The 18,548-nt window shown below is 40.7% G+C and overlaps 1 protein-coding gene across 1 annotated transcript in view; it reads left to right on the top strand.

Annotated features, from left to right (window-relative positions):
• The window catches only part of PINX1 (PIN2 (TERF1) interacting telomerase inhibitor 1), a 74,259-nt gene that overhangs the window by 549 nt on the left and 55,162 nt on the right, over positions 1 to 18,548 (top strand). Inside the window, exons 2-5 of the mRNA XM_045831140.1 lie at positions 3,520 to 3,629; positions 5,311 to 5,403; positions 6,894 to 6,972; positions 13,393 to 13,488. Coding sequence (XP_045687096.1) covers positions 3,520 to 3,629; positions 5,311 to 5,403; positions 6,894 to 6,972; positions 13,393 to 13,488 — 378 coding nt within the window. The remainder of the gene's footprint in view (positions 1 to 3,519; positions 3,630 to 5,310; positions 5,404 to 6,893; positions 6,973 to 13,392; positions 13,489 to 18,548) is intronic.

The raw sequence follows: 18,548 nt of genomic DNA, 5'->3' as shown, positions 1-18,548 counted from the left end.
TAGAAATAGAAATGCAAAGGGATGAGAAGCATCAAAGACTAGAAGTAGCCTGTTTTCGGAGGTGCAGGGCTAAAAGACTGTGGCGGTTTTTACTTTGTTGGAATTGCCACTCCTCTGTGACACTAGTGTTGGCCGAGATGCCTCATCTTGTCTCCGTTTGACTTTTGACACTTTGTGAAGTTCATTAACTCCCTTTCTGGAGCGGCTGGATAACTTCTTAATGGTCCCTGTAGCTAAGATTGCCTGCCACCAGAGGGCGGTCGTGCTTTGGTCATTACTTTGCAAGTATGTGGTGAGCGATGAAGAGAAACAACTTACTTAATAGACCAACAAATACCCTGGGATTTTGTGAAATAAATGTTGTCAACATCCTCTTATCTAAGGGGACGGAGGATGTGAGCACAGAACGAAATGGGTTAGGCTCCATTCCAGATTGTAGGAGCAAAAATGAACGCTTAGAGGAAAAAAAAAATCACCCCAAGTCATTAAGCTAGAGATTGACAATATTGGTCTCGTTAGCTCTATATCTTTACATTATTGCCACTAGTACCAGCAGTTTTCTACTGTTTTCAAATAGGGACTCATAGAAAGGAATATGTTTTAGTTAGATGGTGACCTTAGAGCCTAGATCTCTGAGGTCTCTTTTAGTTTTAGTATTCTTTGGTATGGGCTTAATTCAGTAGGCACTGGGGAACATTGTCCCAGGCTCTGCTATTCCTTTATATCTCTTTCCGTGATCAGTTTTCTATGGTCTTTTTAAAGGAACCTTTATTTATTATCTTCATCACTAGGATGATTTAAAAAGTCAATGAAATGTGAATGTGAAAGTAGTTCAAAGTATGAAGTAGTATACAGATGTAAAGTCTATTCGCAGATATCAGTAATTCAAATTGCATGATTTTAAGGGAGTACTTTCAATTCTCTCTGTGCCATAACTCCAAACTTTCAAATCTTTGTCATGATAATATATAATATTTTATGTTGTCTTTTTAAAAGTTTTGCAAAATTAATGTCTGACATTCCTTGTGATTAGATCTTTTGGGCTACTGTTCTTATTTTAAATATGAGAATATGAAAGCATAACAAAGTTCTTTTTTAATTTATTTTTAAAATTTTACAGAATTTATTGGGGTGACTTTGGTTAATAAAATTATATAGGTTTCAGTGTACAGTTCTACAGTACATCATCTATATACCACCCAAGGTCAAGTCTCCTTCAGTCACCATTTATACCTCCTTTACTGTCTTCTTCTACCTCCCCTGACCCCCCATTTCCTTTGGTAATCATCATACTGTTCTCTGTGTCTGTGTGGTGTTTTTGTTTGTTTGTTTGTTTAATTCCTTCACATTTACACCCAGACTTCTAACCCCCATCCCTCTGACATCTGTCAGTCTGTTCTGTGTATCTATGAGTCTGTTTCTATTTTGTTTGTTGGTTTCTTTTGTTCATTAGATTCTACATGTAAGTGAAATTATATGGTGTTTGTCTTTCTCTGACTGGCATATTTCACTTAGCATAATAGTCCCCAGGTCCATCATGCCACAAAAGGTAAGATTTTCTTTTTTCATGGCCAACTAGTATTCCATTGTGGAAATTACCACAGCTTTTTTATCCATTTATCTACTGATGAGCACTTGGGCTACTTCCAAATCTTGGCTATTGTAAATAATGCTGCAGTGAACATAGGGGTGCATATATTTTTTCAAATTAGTGTTTCAAGTTTCTTAAGATATATTCCCAGAAGTGGAATTGTTGGGTCATAAGGCAAATATGGTGAATATGTTCTCCCATTCCTTGGGTTGTCTTTTTCATTTGTTGATGGTTTCCTTGGCTGCGCAAAAACCTTTTACTTTGCTATAGTCCCATTTGTTTATTTTTTTTCTTTTGTTTTCCTTGCCTGAGGAGATATAGCAGAAAAAAAATATTGCTATGAGAAATGTCTGAGATTTCACTGCCCATGTTTTATTCTAGGATTTTTATGGTTTTGAGTCTTACATTTAAGTCTTTAATCCATTTTGAGTTTATTCTTGTGTATAATGTAAGAAGGTGGTTTAGTTTCATTTTTTGCATATATCTGTCCAGTTTTTAACACCATTAATTGAATAGACTGTCTTTACCCAATGGTTTGTTCTTGTCTCCTTTGTCAAATATTAACTGACCATAAAGCTGTGGCTTTATTTTGGGCTCCCTGTTCTGTTCCATTGATCCATCTGCCTGTTTTTATGCCAGTACTGTGCTTTTTAATTACTATGGCCTTGTATAATTTGATATCAGGTGGTGTGATTGCTCCAACTTTGTTCTTCTTTCTCAAGATTGCTGAGGTTATTTGTGGTCTTTTGTGGTTCCATATAAATTTTTGGAATAATTTTTCTAGTTCTGTGAAAAAATATTGGTATGTATCTTGATAGGAATTACATTGAATCTATAGATTGCTTTGGGTAGTATGGGCATTTTAAGGGTGTTGATTTTTCCTATCCATGAACACAATATACGCTTCCACTTATTTGTATCACCTCAATGTCTTTTTTCAGTTTCTTGTAATTTTCTGAGTACGGGTCTTTTACAGCTGTGGTTAAATTTATTCCTAGGATTTTTTTTTATGCAATTGTACATTCATTCATATATTTATGGAGTGCCTATCATGGGCAGTGCTTTTTACTTCTTGCAACAAATCATAAGAAAGAATAAGATACAAATAAAACCATAGGAGATTATGGTCTAATAGGAAACATAAAAGATGGATACAAAGAACCATAATATAGGAAAATGTTAATTAAATAACAAAAAATAAGCAGGTAATTTATTCTGGAAATTTATAGGAGTCGTATTACTTCAGGGTATTTCAGTGAGAAACAGGAAGGCATCGTTAGTACCTGTAGATCATGTGTGGAAGGCACAGTCAACTTTCTCCCCGGGGCCATGAGACTGTAAGCTCTGACGTCAGTAGGACCTTTGTTTGTATAAAGGCTCTGGATTTTGCTTGGGAAGTTAGACACGTTCTGTCTCTAAGCCTCAGATTTTATCATCTGAAAAGTGGAGATAAGAATATCTACCTTCATTGGTTACTGGGAAAATTGAATCTGATAATGTGCGGGCAGCATTTGGCACATAATGCATGGCACCGAAAGCTGTACTGGGGGCGGCTGCCGATGTGACTGACCTGCTGCTGCTGCTGTTGACAGGTGCTTTAGTAAGTTGCTGCCTTCAGCTGGCTATGGGAAGCCCAATCGATGGTATATCGAGCTATTTCGATTTTTCACCTTCGGAGGGAATAGGAGTATCTTTATTTTTGTCTTATAAAGTGAAAGTCAGTTTGTATGTTGTGAATATATAGTTATTGGGGAATCCAGAGTAAATGATCCTATCCGATGCTGAACCTGATACCTGTATCTAATAAAACATAACATATGTCATATTTTATGCAAGTGTGTGTGTATGTATTAGGTACATATGTATTTGTGTGGTGTTTTCCAGGTTTGAAAGATAAGTTGCTAAGGAGATACTTTGTCATTTTGCAGGTCGACGGAAGCAGAAGTGGGCTGTGGATCCAAGAAACACCACATGGAGTAATGATGATTCCAAGTTTGGCCAGAGAATGCTGGAGAAGATGGGGTGGTCTAAAGGAAAGGTATTTTGGAGAAGAGCAAAAGAAATCAGAGCCATGCAAGGAGATTACAAGTCAGGAGAATGCATCTTTCTTAGGGACTGAGAGATATGTATGATTTGGATCAATAAGTGGTTATGGAGGAGTAACTAAACTGTAGTGAGCTTGTGATGAGCAAGTTAGAGTTGAACATACATGTCAGCTCTCTTTGTTTATCATTCAAATTGCATGAGTAGCATCTTTCATAGACAGGCCTTTTAATTAGTTACACCTAACCATCATAGTTTTATGTTGCCAAGAGTAATATTTTATTCCCTTTTATAGCTAGACTACACATTTTCTTCTTTCCCTCACATGCCACTTATTCCTGACTCAGATAGGACTTCTACTGATGTCCTCTACACTTCAATGGTTCTTGTCCAGGTCTTTAAGTGATGATCTTGTTGGCATATCCAATGGACCCTTTTTTGTCCTCAGTCACTTAATCCCTTAGCAGCACTGGACGTGACTGACTACTTCCTTCCTGCAACACACTCTGCCCCCACTCCCACAGTTCTGCTTCCTCTGTCTTTTTCCCCCTGCCTCACCAGCCATGCCTGCTTTTGCCGCTGGCTCTGTGTCCTCCAGGCTGTTGAGCTTTGGAGCCCCAGGCCCCACTCTGTACTCTGCTCAGATGAACTCCTTTGCGTCAAACCCTGCTTTAAATTATATACATTCTGAGATTATCTGATTGTTTTAGTTTTCTGTATCTAGCCCAAATCTGTCCTCTGAGCTCCAAGTTTATAAATTAGTCAAGTTTACCTTGATCGCCTCAGATATTTTTCTTCTCGAGTTGCCCCATTTTTGCACACTGTGCCCCGTCTGTCTGCCTGAGTACTCAAGACAGAGACCTGGGAGGCACGCTTGGTCCCTCCATCTCTCTGCGTCCCAGTCGCTACACCCTCCACCCAGGGTGTCATCCCCCTGCCACCACTGCCACCGTTGCCTGCTCTCACTGCTGCAGCAGCCTCCTTTCTGCTTCCCTCCTTTCCCTGCCCTGAGTCATTTGCCAGACAACAACCACAGTGAGCCTTTAAAAGTACAGAAGTTAGATCCTGTCATTCCTTTGCTTAAACATTCTGTGATTTCCATTGTTTTAAAAAATAAGATCCAACTTTCTACTGTAATTTCCAAGGTCCTGTGAGGTCAAGCCCCTTTTTATCATCTGATTTCCTCTCCGTTCACTCTGCCAAAGCCACCCTGGTGGGCGCCTTTTAGGTGCTGCCACACACCACGCTCTCTGGGACACCTCACAGATGAGTGTTAACTGATACAGGGGACTCGGCGTCCCCCCTCCTCCTTTCTCAGTGTTGTTTGTAAGATTATTTGATGGACAGAGCCATAGATTGGTAAGAACTCGATTGGCTTCTAGCAGTTTTGTGGCAGAACTCTGATTTGGAGCCTTAGAAAAGGCATGTTCTTCAAAGTTTTTACATGAAGGTCTTAAATTAAGTTGAAGAACCAGTGTTCATTATTGTAAGTGCATTTTTCTTATTACAGACATGTCCTGTAAGAATCCATTAGACTGTATTCTCTTTGAGAGCCCACATAGTGCCTTATTCCTAGATGTTCAGTAATTAACTGAATGGTTGACAAGGGAAGATAGATATAGTCACTCTTTATACCTGATAGAAAAGCTAACTCTCTTTGTGTTTACTCTCCACAGGGTTTAGGGGCTCAAGAGCAAGGAGCCACAGATCATATTAAAGTTCAAGTTAAAAACAACCACTTGGGACTTGGAGCCACGATCAATAATGAAGTGAGCAACAGTTTGCCTGCTGAGGGTTTTCCTTGTATAATTGACTTCTGTAAATATATAAGTTTTAAGTCAGTCAGATTGATCAGTTTTTAACTATTCAAGTGTGCATCCTCCATGTTTTGTTTAAGTGAAAAGCCCGTGGCTCAGCTGGCTCTTCGTTGTGTGTCATGGCCTCACTTTTCCTGTCTGTCTCCGTGGGGTTCTTTACTTGCTTGTGTGTAAAAGATGCAAACTGGTTTTATTGCTAAACTTTGCAAAAAGTATTCTTTTTATAGAAGTACTCATTTCAGGACAGACAAGAATTTGTATCTTTTCCTATGTTCTAATATTAGCTTATCTTATTAAAAGTTGCTGGCATTTAGTTTTAGAAAAAAATGAAAAGATTCTCCTGCAAGAAAGTGGTGTTCTTTTCTTGTACCATTGTCTGTTTCTGACTGTTGGTGTACAGCAGTTAAATTTATTCTTACTTCCCCTTAGGCACTGACACTTTGAAAAGGTAACACTGTAACTAAAAATTAATGGCCTGCCCTGTGGTGCTTTTCATTTTCAGTATTGTTATTTGCTTTGGAAAGTGTCTAAGCTGAAAGCTCTGATCTTAAACTTTTACAACCAATAGAACCTGGCAGAGAACCTGGAGAATTACTCTAGGTAAACCAAATTACTTTGATTAGTTCAGCAGCCCTGAGTAGTAGACTAAGTCAGCTAAAATTTTCTGGACTACAAACTAGACTTTTAAATAACTGTAGATGGAGGTTGATTTCGAAGGTAGTTGAGAGATACATATACAGAGGTGCTTAATTTTTTAGGAGAAGCATTGCTCCGTAAACCTCTTTGATAAGACTTGACCTCACAAGGTCTTAAAGTGGTGCCTATGAAGCAAATAGATACCTTGCTTCCCACTGGGTTAGGTTGTCTTGGAGATACTCATTCTCTCTTAAAGCCTGGTAACAAACTGATTAGCTTATCGCCTTAAAAATGGGTGCCAATTGTTTCAGGGAACTTGAGACCTTCCTCCTCCCTTCCTCAGTGTTATTTTGTAAAATAGGGTTCTATGCCAGCAAATAGAATTGGGCAAAACATTTGAAGCTCAAATGAGCAAAGAAGAGAGTCCCAAGTCTATCACTGCTTTTTTCCTTTGACTTACTTAATTTTCCCTTAGAAAAAACTTTTATACTGCTTTACTTGACTATGTAGCACCAGGTTTCCTATTGATTATTTGATTATAAATTGACTGTTGATAAGTTGTCCACATTTGAAGTCAGGACTGAAGCTTTCAAGAAGCCCATTTTTAATACTAAAATAAGTAAATTGCACTTCAAATTTATATCAATCAATATTGTTTCATTCATATTTTGATGAAACACTTAAAATTTCACATTAACCACCGGATTTCCTTGCTTCCAAAATATATCTTTTCTCAACCAATCAGTGTAGGTAAAGTACAGACATGCCTCTAATGATTTTTTTTTTTTTTTTTTTTGGATTTTCAGGACAACTGGATTGCTCATCAGGATGATTTTAACCAGCTGCTGGCTGAACTGAACACCTGCCATGGACCGGAAACAGCAGGTAGGGGAAGTCTTTGCTTCGTTATTTATTTGATTTATAGAGGAGATAATCTCTCAATTTAAAATATTTTTACCAACTATTTTTATTGTAAGCATCACCTGTCTGCAAATTAATTTATTGAAGTTATTAGAAATAGTTTTTTTCTGTTTTTTTTTAATAGTGCTTTTATTGTGTGACTCTATTTCATTGCATGAAGAAAGCAAACGTTTTTTTCTAAATCAAGAGAATAGCAAGGTAAATCCATTCAATTTACAACCTCAAATAGTAAAGTGATCTTTCCAGGGATCTTTGAGTGTGTTTAAAAATATATTTTTAATATATAAAGCAAGAAATATCAATTGGGACCATAAATTAGTAGCCAGCGAAGGCTTAATAGAAAAACCTTTTTTGTGTTGATTTTGCTTAATGAAGTTGTTTTATCTTTTACTGTGTGTAAGAGATTTGGGTTTCTGGGGTATAGTGAAATTTGTTGCAAGGGGCTCACCATCAGAAATTGTATTCCTAAGCTGTAGGCAATAGAGGTGAAACAATTGACCGTTGGGCTTTCCCTGTCAAGTTAGCAGAAGGGTGCTGCTGTCGGCAGGGTGGGGAGGACAGAGTGGGTGCCCCATTCTGCTTATCCATTTGTCCATTGACAAGATGCTGGGGTCGCACCTCTTCTCACTTCGTGGCTCTCGTGAACAGTGCTGCGAACATGGGTGTGTAAATGTCTCTTCAGGTCCCTGTTTTCAATTTTTTGGAGTACATGCCCAGAAGTGGAATTGCTGGATCATACGATAGTTCTGTTTTTAAGTTTTTGAGAAGCTGCCGTGTTTTCCACAGTGACTGTGTCATTTCACATTCCCACCCACAGTGCACAAAGGTTCCAATTTCTCCACATCCTCACCAACACTTGTTATTTTCTGTGTTTCTGATAGCAGCCCTCCTGTGGGGTGTGGGGCGATACCTCATTATGCTTTCAATATGCATTCCCCTTGTGACTAGTCCGCTCGAGCACTTCCCATGTACTGCTGGCCACTTGTGTGTCTTCTTTGGAGAAATGTCTTTTCGAGTCTTTTGCCCATTTTTGAATCAGTCCTATTTATTTATTTACTTTTGAGTTGGATTCTGCAAACATTGTCATAGGGAATTTCTTTGTATTCCCTGTGTGCAATGTTTGACACATAGTGAGCTTCAAAACATGTTTGTCAAGCTGAAGGAGGAAGAACTTTGTGGAATAAAGTTACAAATTTAGACTTGAGTCCAGCAAACATTTGTTGAGCTCTGTGCTGGATGTGAGGTTAGACGTGAGGACAGGCAGGTGCGTGAGACATAACCCCTGCTTGGGAAGCAGCGACAGGATGTGCTAGTAACAGGTGACATTACAGCGCGCCCCAAACCTTGGGAGATGGAGCGCTCTGCTCTGTGTGCGGGGGAGCCCACAAGCTTCAAAGCAAAGGTACTTTGTGTTTTTGCTTATGAGATTGGACTTCTTGTTGAAATCTGTAACTTGTACAGTTTTTATTATCCATGAGGTAACTGTTAAAACTGCCCTGTGTGTTGTCCTGACAAAAGATGGCAATTTGTTAGCCAAAGAAAAACATAAGAAAAGTGTTTTGTGAACACACTGACTGGACCGGCATCAGGAAATGCGGGATCTATGCAGGAGGAAAATTCAAGGACATTAAGCCTTACCAACTGTAAACAGAAACATCTTCACATTCAGGATCACAGTTAAAGTCACTAGATGTAGGTTTGTGTTTTCTGTGCTACCTGGCTGCTTTTCCTCAGCATGCTTCTGAGATGCATTACTGAAGGGCAGTCAGTGAAATGTTTCAAGTGACCCAGGGACTTGGTTATTTGTCAGGAAGGTGCTAAGTGCATGACAGATTCCAAGCAGTGGTGCTTTGTCCTTGGGAGGCCCCATCCACAGGTTCATCTGTGCGGGCTGCTTTTTTTTCTGTGTGAGACAGAGAAGCATCTTATATCATTGGCAGCAGGAGTTAGGTACCCATCTGTAGGTTACGTTCCACCTCAAGACCACTAGAGGGTGCTGGTAGCCCTGTGATAGGGACTGGGCAGTTGGTGGCCTGCTCCCTGTCTAGCTTAGTACAGTCCAGCCCAGTTCTGTTGCTAACTGCCAGCCCCGGTGCTGAAAAACCTTTAGAATATTCCTTTTAGGGAAAACCTGCCCAAGGAGTGGACCTGGAGATCTAATAGATTATCTTGTTACCATGTCATCTTTATGCAAGTGAATATTTGGTCACAGTAAAGCTGAAATTACTGTATTAAAGCTGAAGAGCAGATGATACAATATAACCCAAGAACAATTTTTTTTTCTGTAATATATTTATTTCCTTAAGATTGCTTACCAAATTCATACAGTTTGCCTTTTAATTAAACAGATTCTATACTGTCCTCTTCATAGAATCTTGCAAAGATTCTAGAAATAACCCTTATCTCCTTGTGGGACAGAAAAATCAGTATATTTTTTAAAATTTCATTTTTATAAAAATTAATTTTATCTCAGTTACTCTCTACCAGACTCAGTTTAGCTTTTTTGGTGGACTTAATCTCATTGTTCTAGAAAATGTCTGTTACTTCCATCAGATATTTTGTTCGTTACGATTTTAAATATTTTTGGAAATAAACTGGGGTACTGAGACCCTGTCACCTACAGAGGTGTGGTTCAGGGCCGGTTCCTCAGATTTTTTGCTCACACATCCTCTAAGGGAACTTTGAAAAGCTGTATACCCTATCTCACATTTTTATGTCAATCTCTATAAAGTTTTTAATCATAGCTTTAAATAGTTGCAAAGTACTATAATTTCTGGCCTATTGGGAAATATTGGCATTTTGAAATAAAACTATTACATTAGTCCCAAATATACCCAGTAGCTAAATGTCAGAGTAATTTGAAACCGACTGCCACTTGATTTAGAAATACACCAACAAGCCCTTTAACAGTCAGAAGTACTACACTCCACAGTTCCTTTTCCTCTGAAATGACACTTTGCTTGTATGTGTCCCAGAGTATGCTACGTTAATATATTTTTTGCTTAAACTTTAAAAAATTCATCATCCTATCATATTTCCCTGCCACAAAGCAAATACATAGAATTTTTTTATTTGTTTCTAGTACACTCAAGGCTTTAAGTGTAAACATTTTTCCTTTGGGTTGTTATTCTGATTAGTAGATTACAGTTACTAAAACCAAAAATACGTGCTAAACTCTGATGAACAACTATTAGGACAGTAAAATCTCTTTGGAAGCGTCTCTCCGTGCGGTAGGGCTGTGTGGGGAGGGGGCTGCCTCTGCTGTTCTGAGTAAAGGGTGCTTCCCTCACACCGGTGCTTTGGCTTGTTCCTGTTTCTCTCTGGTGAGAGGAGAGTTGTGCCTTTGTTTTGTAAAGCAGGTGGAGGCTGTGTGGGAGAAGTGGGGAAGGAGGGACAGACTGATGCATCCCCAGAACGAGAGCGGTTACAGGACAGAGGGCACATGAACAAGTAGATAGAAGTTCCCCCAAGGTCTGTCCCTGCTCAGATATGCTTTGGAAAGTCCATACTGGGAAGATGGAGACGATAAATCGCCAGCGATTCCTACGTGGAAAAGCAGCTCTGTTGGGGGCAGTGTAGGGGTTCTGAATGTACATCCTCACTCACATCTGCCTGGGTTGGAATCTCAGCATAGCCCCTTCCTAGATGTGCCTTATTCAACCCATCCGTGCTTCACTGCCCTTCTATGAATAATCATAGCAGCTACCTAATGGGGTGGTTGTAAAATGAAATACAGAAATGCATCGAGAGCTCCTAGTCTAGTGCCTGGTACTCCATATGCCTTCAGTCGATGGTGGCTGCTTGAAGCTGATAACTCGCTAGGTGATTTCTGTCTGGAACATCACAGGTGAGAGTGTTATGTGCCATATGAAGTGTTTGGCCCTAAAAAGAGGAGAATTATTCATCTATGATGTTCTGTTTTTGTTACTCTGCTACCTGAACTTGTGGGAAGTCTTTTCAAAAACTCGCACACCAGCCCTGGCTCGTGTGACTCAGTTGCAGTGTTGTCCCCTAGACTGAAGGGTTACAGGTGTGATTTCCAGTCAGGGCACATGCCTGGGGTATGAGTTCAATCCCTGGTTGGGTGCATTTGAGAGGCAACAGATTGATGTTTCTCTCCCTCTCTCTCTCCCTCCCTTCCTCTCTCTCTATAATCAATAAGCATGTCCTCCTTGGGTGAAGAATATTTTTTAAAAATCACAAGCTATTCTTGGGAAGTGACTGCAGAAGAGAGTGTTTCAAGTTGTTTATATATTGAGTTAGCCAAAAAGTCTTTATGTTTTTTTCCATTAAATAAAAGACACATTTTTCATTTTCACCAATAACTACTGATTTGGATATCTTGAGTATGTCGGCTGTCTCCTGCTATTGGCTTCTAGTGGGTAGAGATCAAGGGTGCTGCTAAACATCCTCCAATGCATAAGACAGCCCACAGCAAAGAATTATTTGGCCAAAATGTCAATAATACCAAGAAACATCGCAAACCACTTTTGACACATTTGATCAGTGATAGTACCTTCTCCATACACTGCACATATAGTTTTTTGCATTTCAGTTGCATTTTTACCTTTCTTGAAATAATAAAGCATAATAAGCCAAGAATGTTACATATTTTTTTCCATCTTCAATATTAAAATGGCTGCACAGAAATTCACCAGTTTTGATAAGATTTTGTTTAAATGCACGCTGATATGACAGCTGCCATACTATATAATCTAACAAAATTGTTTCAAATGAAGTTAAAGACAACTAAGCACTACTAGAGCCATCGTACAGAAAAAACTAAATGAACATTTTGGCCAGCCCAATAATTAACCCACGTGAGGCATTGTCTGAAAGCTTGACACATCCATCTTTCTGTTGTTAGAGCCTTTATCTGTAAGCGCTCTAACTTTCCTTTTGGAATGACCAGGTTCCGGAAGGGATTGGGACTACCGCGTTGTTCGATGGACTGAGCTTGTTTTGCTCCGGTAGTAAGGCAAAAAGTTTCTTTTTTCCCCCCATGCCTAACTTTATGATTTTATTTCCTATTGATGTAACTATAGGAAAACTCAGTCCCTCTTCTACCTGTGATGTTCTGTTTTGGTTCCTCTACTACCTGAACTTGACGAACTTGACCAACAGGTAAAGCTGAGGGAACACATACAGGCAGGTTTTCACTATCCTGTAATTGACTCCAACCCCAGAGCTACTTGATCTGATATTTCAACTGAGGCACTAGTTTAGGGCTCACATTTTTCCTGCTGTGTCAAAGAAATAATCACATGAGTTTGATCCTCAGTCATTTCTTCTTGTTGTTTTTGCCCTTTGAGGTGCGCCACCGGGAAAACCTGGTGTGTCAGGCAGCCACTCAGTGCCGGCTCTGCGCGTGCACACTCTGTCTGGTTATCATCTCTGATCTGGTTTCTGATTATTGTTAACCGGTCTTGCCTTTGTTTGCTTTTTAAAATAACTTTTTCTGTTGAAACACTTAAAGACTTACAGGGAGTTGCGGAAACAGTTCTGTGAAGAGCCCTGAGCACTGTTGTCCAGTTTCCCCGGTGGTGACGTCTGGTAGAACTGCAGTGCGAGCTCAGAACCAGGGAGCTCACGCCACTGCGGGCTGTTAACTAGACCAATGGGTGTCACTTGGTTTTCACTGTATTTCATGCCTCGTGTGTGTGTGTGTGCACGCGTGTGCAAGCATTTTTATCGCATGTGTACATTCATGTAACCACTGCCACAGTCAGGAGACAGGGCTGCTTCATCACCGCCAAAGAGCGGCCTCACTCACGCCTCTCTCTGTATTCACTCCCACTCCCGCCCCTCTAACCAACCTCCAACGCCTCACTTCCAGCTCTGTACCCTGGAGACCCTTCAGTAGTTCCCCTCTCTGGAGTTTTGTCATTTCAGGAATGTTACCTGAACTGAGTCATTTAGCATGTAGATGGACCTTTCTCACTGGGCATCATGCCCTTGAGGTCCGTCCAGGATGTTGGGTGTGTCAATAGCTTATTGCTCTTCCTTGTGGAGTGGTGTTCCAGAATAAAGGTGTGCCAGAATTTGCTCAGCCGTTCACCCATTGAAGGGATTTGGGGTTATTTTCAGTATTTTACTATAATGAATAAGGCTGTTATGTATATTGGTTTTGTAAATTTTTATGTGAACACAAGTTTTCATTTCTCTTTCTCAAAGATTGTATAAATTTCTGGAAAACAGGCTTGCCTAATTTGAGGTATACAGTTTAAGAAGAATATTTCTAATCATTTGATTAGTGTTCAATAATAATTGATAAGGTTCCCAAAGGTTTTATTTAAATAAGATCATGTCACTGTACAAGAATAAATGAGAATCGATTACAGAGTTTAATGGAAGGCTTTCTGTTGTTGTTTTTTTTTTTTTAAGATTCTACCTCAGACAACAAGGAAAAGAAATCTTTCAGCCTTGAAGAAAAGTCCAAAACCTCCAAAAACCGTGTTCATTATAAGAAATTCACAAAAGGTAGAATTAAGTATTTTCTTAACATGTCGTTGATACCTCTGTGTTCGCATTGGGTTTCTTGAAACTCTTTTGGCTCTTCACTGGCATTGCGTTTTGTTTCCCACTGAGAAGGGGAGTTATGGGTGGCCTGACTGGACAGGTGCAGCGTGGTGCCGCAGCTCCAGCACTTCCTGTTACCCTGCAGGCACCTCCTCGGAGGCGGTTCAGAGTCACTGTCTCTGCCGTGGGTGAAGCTGGAGGCACAAGGCCAGGTGCTATGTGGAGGAGAAACGGGATTTTGTGTGGCCAGGCCAGGAAATAATTCCAATTGATTGCTCAACATTTTAAGTTACATTTTCCTGTTTTTCAGAGTGTAATGTTGGTGTTGGGTAGCTCTTAAAATTTTTCAGTTTACAGAATTATGTTCTGTATTGAGATCTCCAGTGTGAGAAATCTCACTCCCCAATTGATCTTTATATTGTTGCACACCATTTCTTCATTTCATGATTCCATGGCCATTGGGAAGACCGTGTTAGAAAACATGTTTGAGAACTGGGTGGGAAATCCTACCCTTTCTTTCACCACCTCCCCACTGCCTGCCTTCCCAGTACGTGAAAGCCATTGTGATTGCAGCTGTCCTCTTTAATCACTAGGTGGCGGTGTTGTACTGGTAAGAAGCAGTTTAACTAGAACTCAACTCCCCAAACTTTTTCCCTTGGAACAGCATTATACATTAAGTGCACTTTCCAGGCACAGAAGCCTATTTATTGCATACTATACTTAAAGTATAAGTATGATGATAATTCATGTTGTGATATATAGGTATCATTTGATGGTTCTTCTATGGGAGATTGGATATACGCACCCAACTCTTTGCTTTAGCCTTGTTGGCATTATTGGGAATTCCCTAACTCCTAGAACCTCTGAAATTCCCACTTCTTTAAACTATTAATGGTGGTTCTCATGGGGCACAGGACCCTAGAAGGTAGGAAGGAGTTTGGTTTAAATGAGAGCCCACAGCAGAGCTGAATGGAGTGGGGAACTGAATAGCTTTGGGATGTGCCAGGAGAGACTGGTGCTTCCCTCATGCCTGTCCTGGCAGGTGTAGCTGCCTGGCCCTTCGTGTCATTCCTCTTTCTCTCGGGCGAGGACCTTCTTTGTCGTTTTTCTGTATGACTTCCGATCAGGGTTTCTCTCCACCCCCGACCTGTGCAGAACACAAGACAGTCCTTGTTGGCCCTCAGTCCTTTGGAGGAGAGGCTACACGGTCACATCATACCCAAGCCGTTAAATGTCCCTCCTTTTCTCATTTAGTCACTCTAGAAAAAAAGGGATATAGCAGAAGGGTACTGAGCAAGCTAATAACATTAGAAGAGGCCTGTAACTTTTGGATGGCATGGCATCCTTTTAGACTTTCGCTTTTGCAACTAAGATATTCTCGTTTTCTTTTAATACCTAACTCCTTGCGTGAGTTCATCTGAAGCCAGGATAAACCTCTTTAATCTAATGGATGCTGGAAGTATCTGCTTTCTCTTTCTAGCTAAGCCACTCCAAGTGACCCTGTCAAATTGCTTGGTGTGTTGCACCTTTGTTTTTTATCTTTTAAAATGACGACTGCTTGTTTGCCTTGCCTGGGGGCCACTGGTGTACAGGGAAGAGAGTTTAAAGTTCTTTAATTGACTAAAGGAACTTTTCCCTTGTGGAGCCCCTGTTGTCACTGTGTGTGAACGGGGACTCTGTCCCCACTAAGGTGGACCGCCTTGGGTGGCAGGAGACTGGGCACTGGCCTTCTCTCCCTTAGACGGGTCACTCAGCCACTCCCCTTCTCTCGGACTCAGCTTCCTCTTGTGTAACGTGAGGAAAGATTTTTAAAACACCACTGAGCTCTAAAATAGTTCCTGTTTTATGACATCAGAAGTGTCCCCATTATATGGAATTTCGATTGTTTGACATTCTGGATAGTGAGGATTTCAGCCTGTGGGTGTGCTCGTAGTGAAAGTAACTGATTCACCCATTGGATCAGGATGGTTCATGCTGTAACTTCCTCTGTGGTCCACATAGTTAGAACAGGGGAATATGGCATTTGTGTAGCTTAGTGTGAAGAGTGAAGATACACGTTTATTTTAGTGAGGTAGCATTGTGAAATTTGCTGCTGCCTAAATATTGACTACCATTTTAGTTCTGATACATAATTATTTCTTTTTTTAGTCCAGAATTTTAATTTTAAGTAATTTATTAGATAATTTCAAAAGTTAATTTCACCCATATTTGTTTTAAAAGCCTGACTTTGATGTGGTTTCTTTTAATTCGAAAATGGTTCAGCAGTGTCATATCTGCAGAGAGGAAATCATAGGGAAAATATCAATTTCTGCCAAATGATTTTCTGTTTACAGTGAGAAGTTGTCGAGAGCATTGCCTTTTCCCCCCAGTTGTGCAGTGGTGGATAAAAAGTTGCTGACACTATAGTTGTGCAACTCCATCACGGTAATTTACCCATACTTCTTATCCCTGTGACAGTTTGCAGTATTTTGCTTCTTAAACAAGGAAACGGCCCACACACCACATGTCCCGGTAGTGGGCTTGCCGGTCTGGAGACCCAGGCTGCAATGCATCTCCCCCGGCCGAGTCCTCCCCGCTGTGGGACTCTGCCAGCGATGGACATTAAGTTTCCTCCTCCGGTTCTATTGGCATTAGACTATAAAGTGGCCCCGCTGCAGGCTTTTTAAAAATTCCACTATCTTGTTATTATTTCCCCTCCTGCCCCGACTCTTGCCCGTCCCCCGGGTTCTGACACCGTGCCCTTGCCATGAAGGTGGCACCACCTTCCGTCCTGGGCTTGTCTGCCCTACAGGCGCTCATTTTCTTCCATCGAAATACGACTTTTTTATCCTCCTGATTTGGGAGTGCAAATGAATTCTCTCAGCAAATGAAGCTACCTACGTAAGTCTGAACTTTTTATTATAACAAATATGTTTCTCAAATCTGCATTTCTTGCCCTTATCCTTTTACTCTGAGTAGAAAAACTCAGTTTTTTTGAGCCTCAGTTATAATACAGTGCTGCAATACAGTTTTCTCTTTAGAACTTGTTGGGTTCTATATGACTTTTGCCCGTAAACTAGAAGGCTCCAGATCTCTGTAGTTCTTACACTCTTATGTTTCCTAGGTTTCCTTTGCTTCCCATGGGGACTTCCTGTGTCGTGCATGTGCCTGCCTGTAGCGGGGACATTCTCCCTCCAGCCTTCCACTTGGGTAGCTGGAAGTCCCAACGCTCACGATTGCCAGGGAGACCGCTGAGGTGGTAGTACAGAGCTTTTTTATCAGCTCATCCTGGTTCTTGAAATGTTGTGGCCAGTTAAAGATTAACAGATACATGAACCAAGTCCAGACAGACAACGTACTTCCTAGTCTGTTCATTTTTTTTATTGCCATTTCCTCTAAGACCTAAGTTTATCGGTAATATTTGCTGTTGACTGTCATTCAGAACTGAGACCAATAAACTTTTAAACTCTTTTTAGACATGTATATTTTATTTAAAAGTGGCCATACATGATTTTATAACATTTATAAACTGTTCAGCCAGGACCGTTAACTAATGGCTATTTCAGTTCTACCTCCATCTCCATTGTTACCCACCTCGGCGCTCCTTTCCAGGGGTCTCTGACTTTCTTCTTCTGTTTTGTTTTCCAGACCAAACCCCAAGGCAGGCCTGTAACAACCCTGGTCTCTGCCTTTACTTAAGTGAACTTTGCTAAAGGATAAAAGTTTCTGATACAAGAACCCATCGCCAAAACCGTAGAAATACTTGCACCTTCATTGGTATAGCTCACTCGCTATCAGCCTGGCAGTTTTCCCTTTGATTTTTAGATTTGCTTTTGATCTCTGTGTGGTCATATTTTGGCATCCTGTTTTAAAATTGCAATTCGCATGTGCCCTGTTTTTCTTAATCCCTCCTGCATTCCTTTTAGTTGACTCGCTATAAGAGGGATCTTTATTTGCTCTCCTGTTAGCCTATCTGTTCCGTTTCAGAAGGTAGTTGAGGATCGATAACTGCACATTTTGAACTAGTGTGACTCCTTTTTCTGCGGTAGAAGCCGCCACCCAAGTGTGCTGTGCAGTGCACTGAGTGACTGGTTCTAGCTCAGGGAGAAGGGAGAGAGCGGCGCAGGGCCACAGAGGAGCCCGTCCCTCTTGATAAGAACAGGCTGTACTGATGGGGCTGTTGAAGCTGCCGCCCGTGAAACTGGTTTTGGCACCTGGCTCTGCATTAAGTCGAAGGGTGTTTTGTTTTTTAATTTCATGGAGTTGCTGAGCAATATCATATTTGAATGCCCCACTGATAGTCAGTGAACTAGAACCTTCTGGGTCAGGACATTACTTTGCCAAGTCAGTTTTGCTACAGGAAACCAAGAAGGGAGTCTGCAACAGTGAACTCACAGCCCAGAACAAAGATTCTGGTGTCTAACCCAGAGCCTTGCTCCCCCCGAGCCTCAAGACTCAACGTGTGGTAGTTGCATTTTAAAAAGAATTAACCATGAAGTTGACAAGTGGGAGTAGATTTGGTCTACTGCTCACAGAGTATTTTTGGTAGAAGTGGAAATTCCAAAGAATTGAATATTAAATCACTTGGTTTGTGGGTTTGAACTTAAGTTAAAAAGTTTAGTGTTTTTAATAAGAACCATGGGTCCTTCGGCCACTGCTTTTGTAAGAAGGCTTTTAATTTCCTGCTCTTATCGTGTACCCATTATTTAAAGCTGACATAGTAAACTCTTTCACCGTAATCCGGTATTTTTATTTGCATTTTCTCTTTTGAAATTTCGTTTATTCACTTAGTTATTGAACGCCTGTGTGTCAGATGCAGTACTTTCTCATTCATGTGCACGAGTGGGGTTTCGAGGACACAGACCCAGCAGCATTTTCTGTTCTGCTTTCTGTAATCCTAAGTGGCTCATGTCTCCTTGAAGTGAATAAGGTCTGTTTTGTAAGTGGGGAAGCCAGAGACACAAAAGTTATATACCCGGAAGGTGTGCCGGTAGTGGAGTGGCTTTAGAATTGTTCCTCTCTCAGTCTGCATGTTCTCGGTG

The sequence above is a fragment of the Phyllostomus hastatus genome, unplaced genomic scaffold (genome assembly GCF_019186645.2).
Source record: "Phyllostomus hastatus isolate PE091 unplaced genomic scaffold, TTU_PhHast_1.1 phas_contig_159, whole genome shotgun sequence".
Classification (NCBI taxonomy): domain Eukaryota; kingdom Metazoa; phylum Chordata; class Mammalia; order Chiroptera; family Phyllostomidae; genus Phyllostomus; species Phyllostomus hastatus.
The sequence above is the reverse complement of the archived record's forward strand: the minus strand, read 5'-3'. Positions and strand labels throughout refer to the sequence as shown.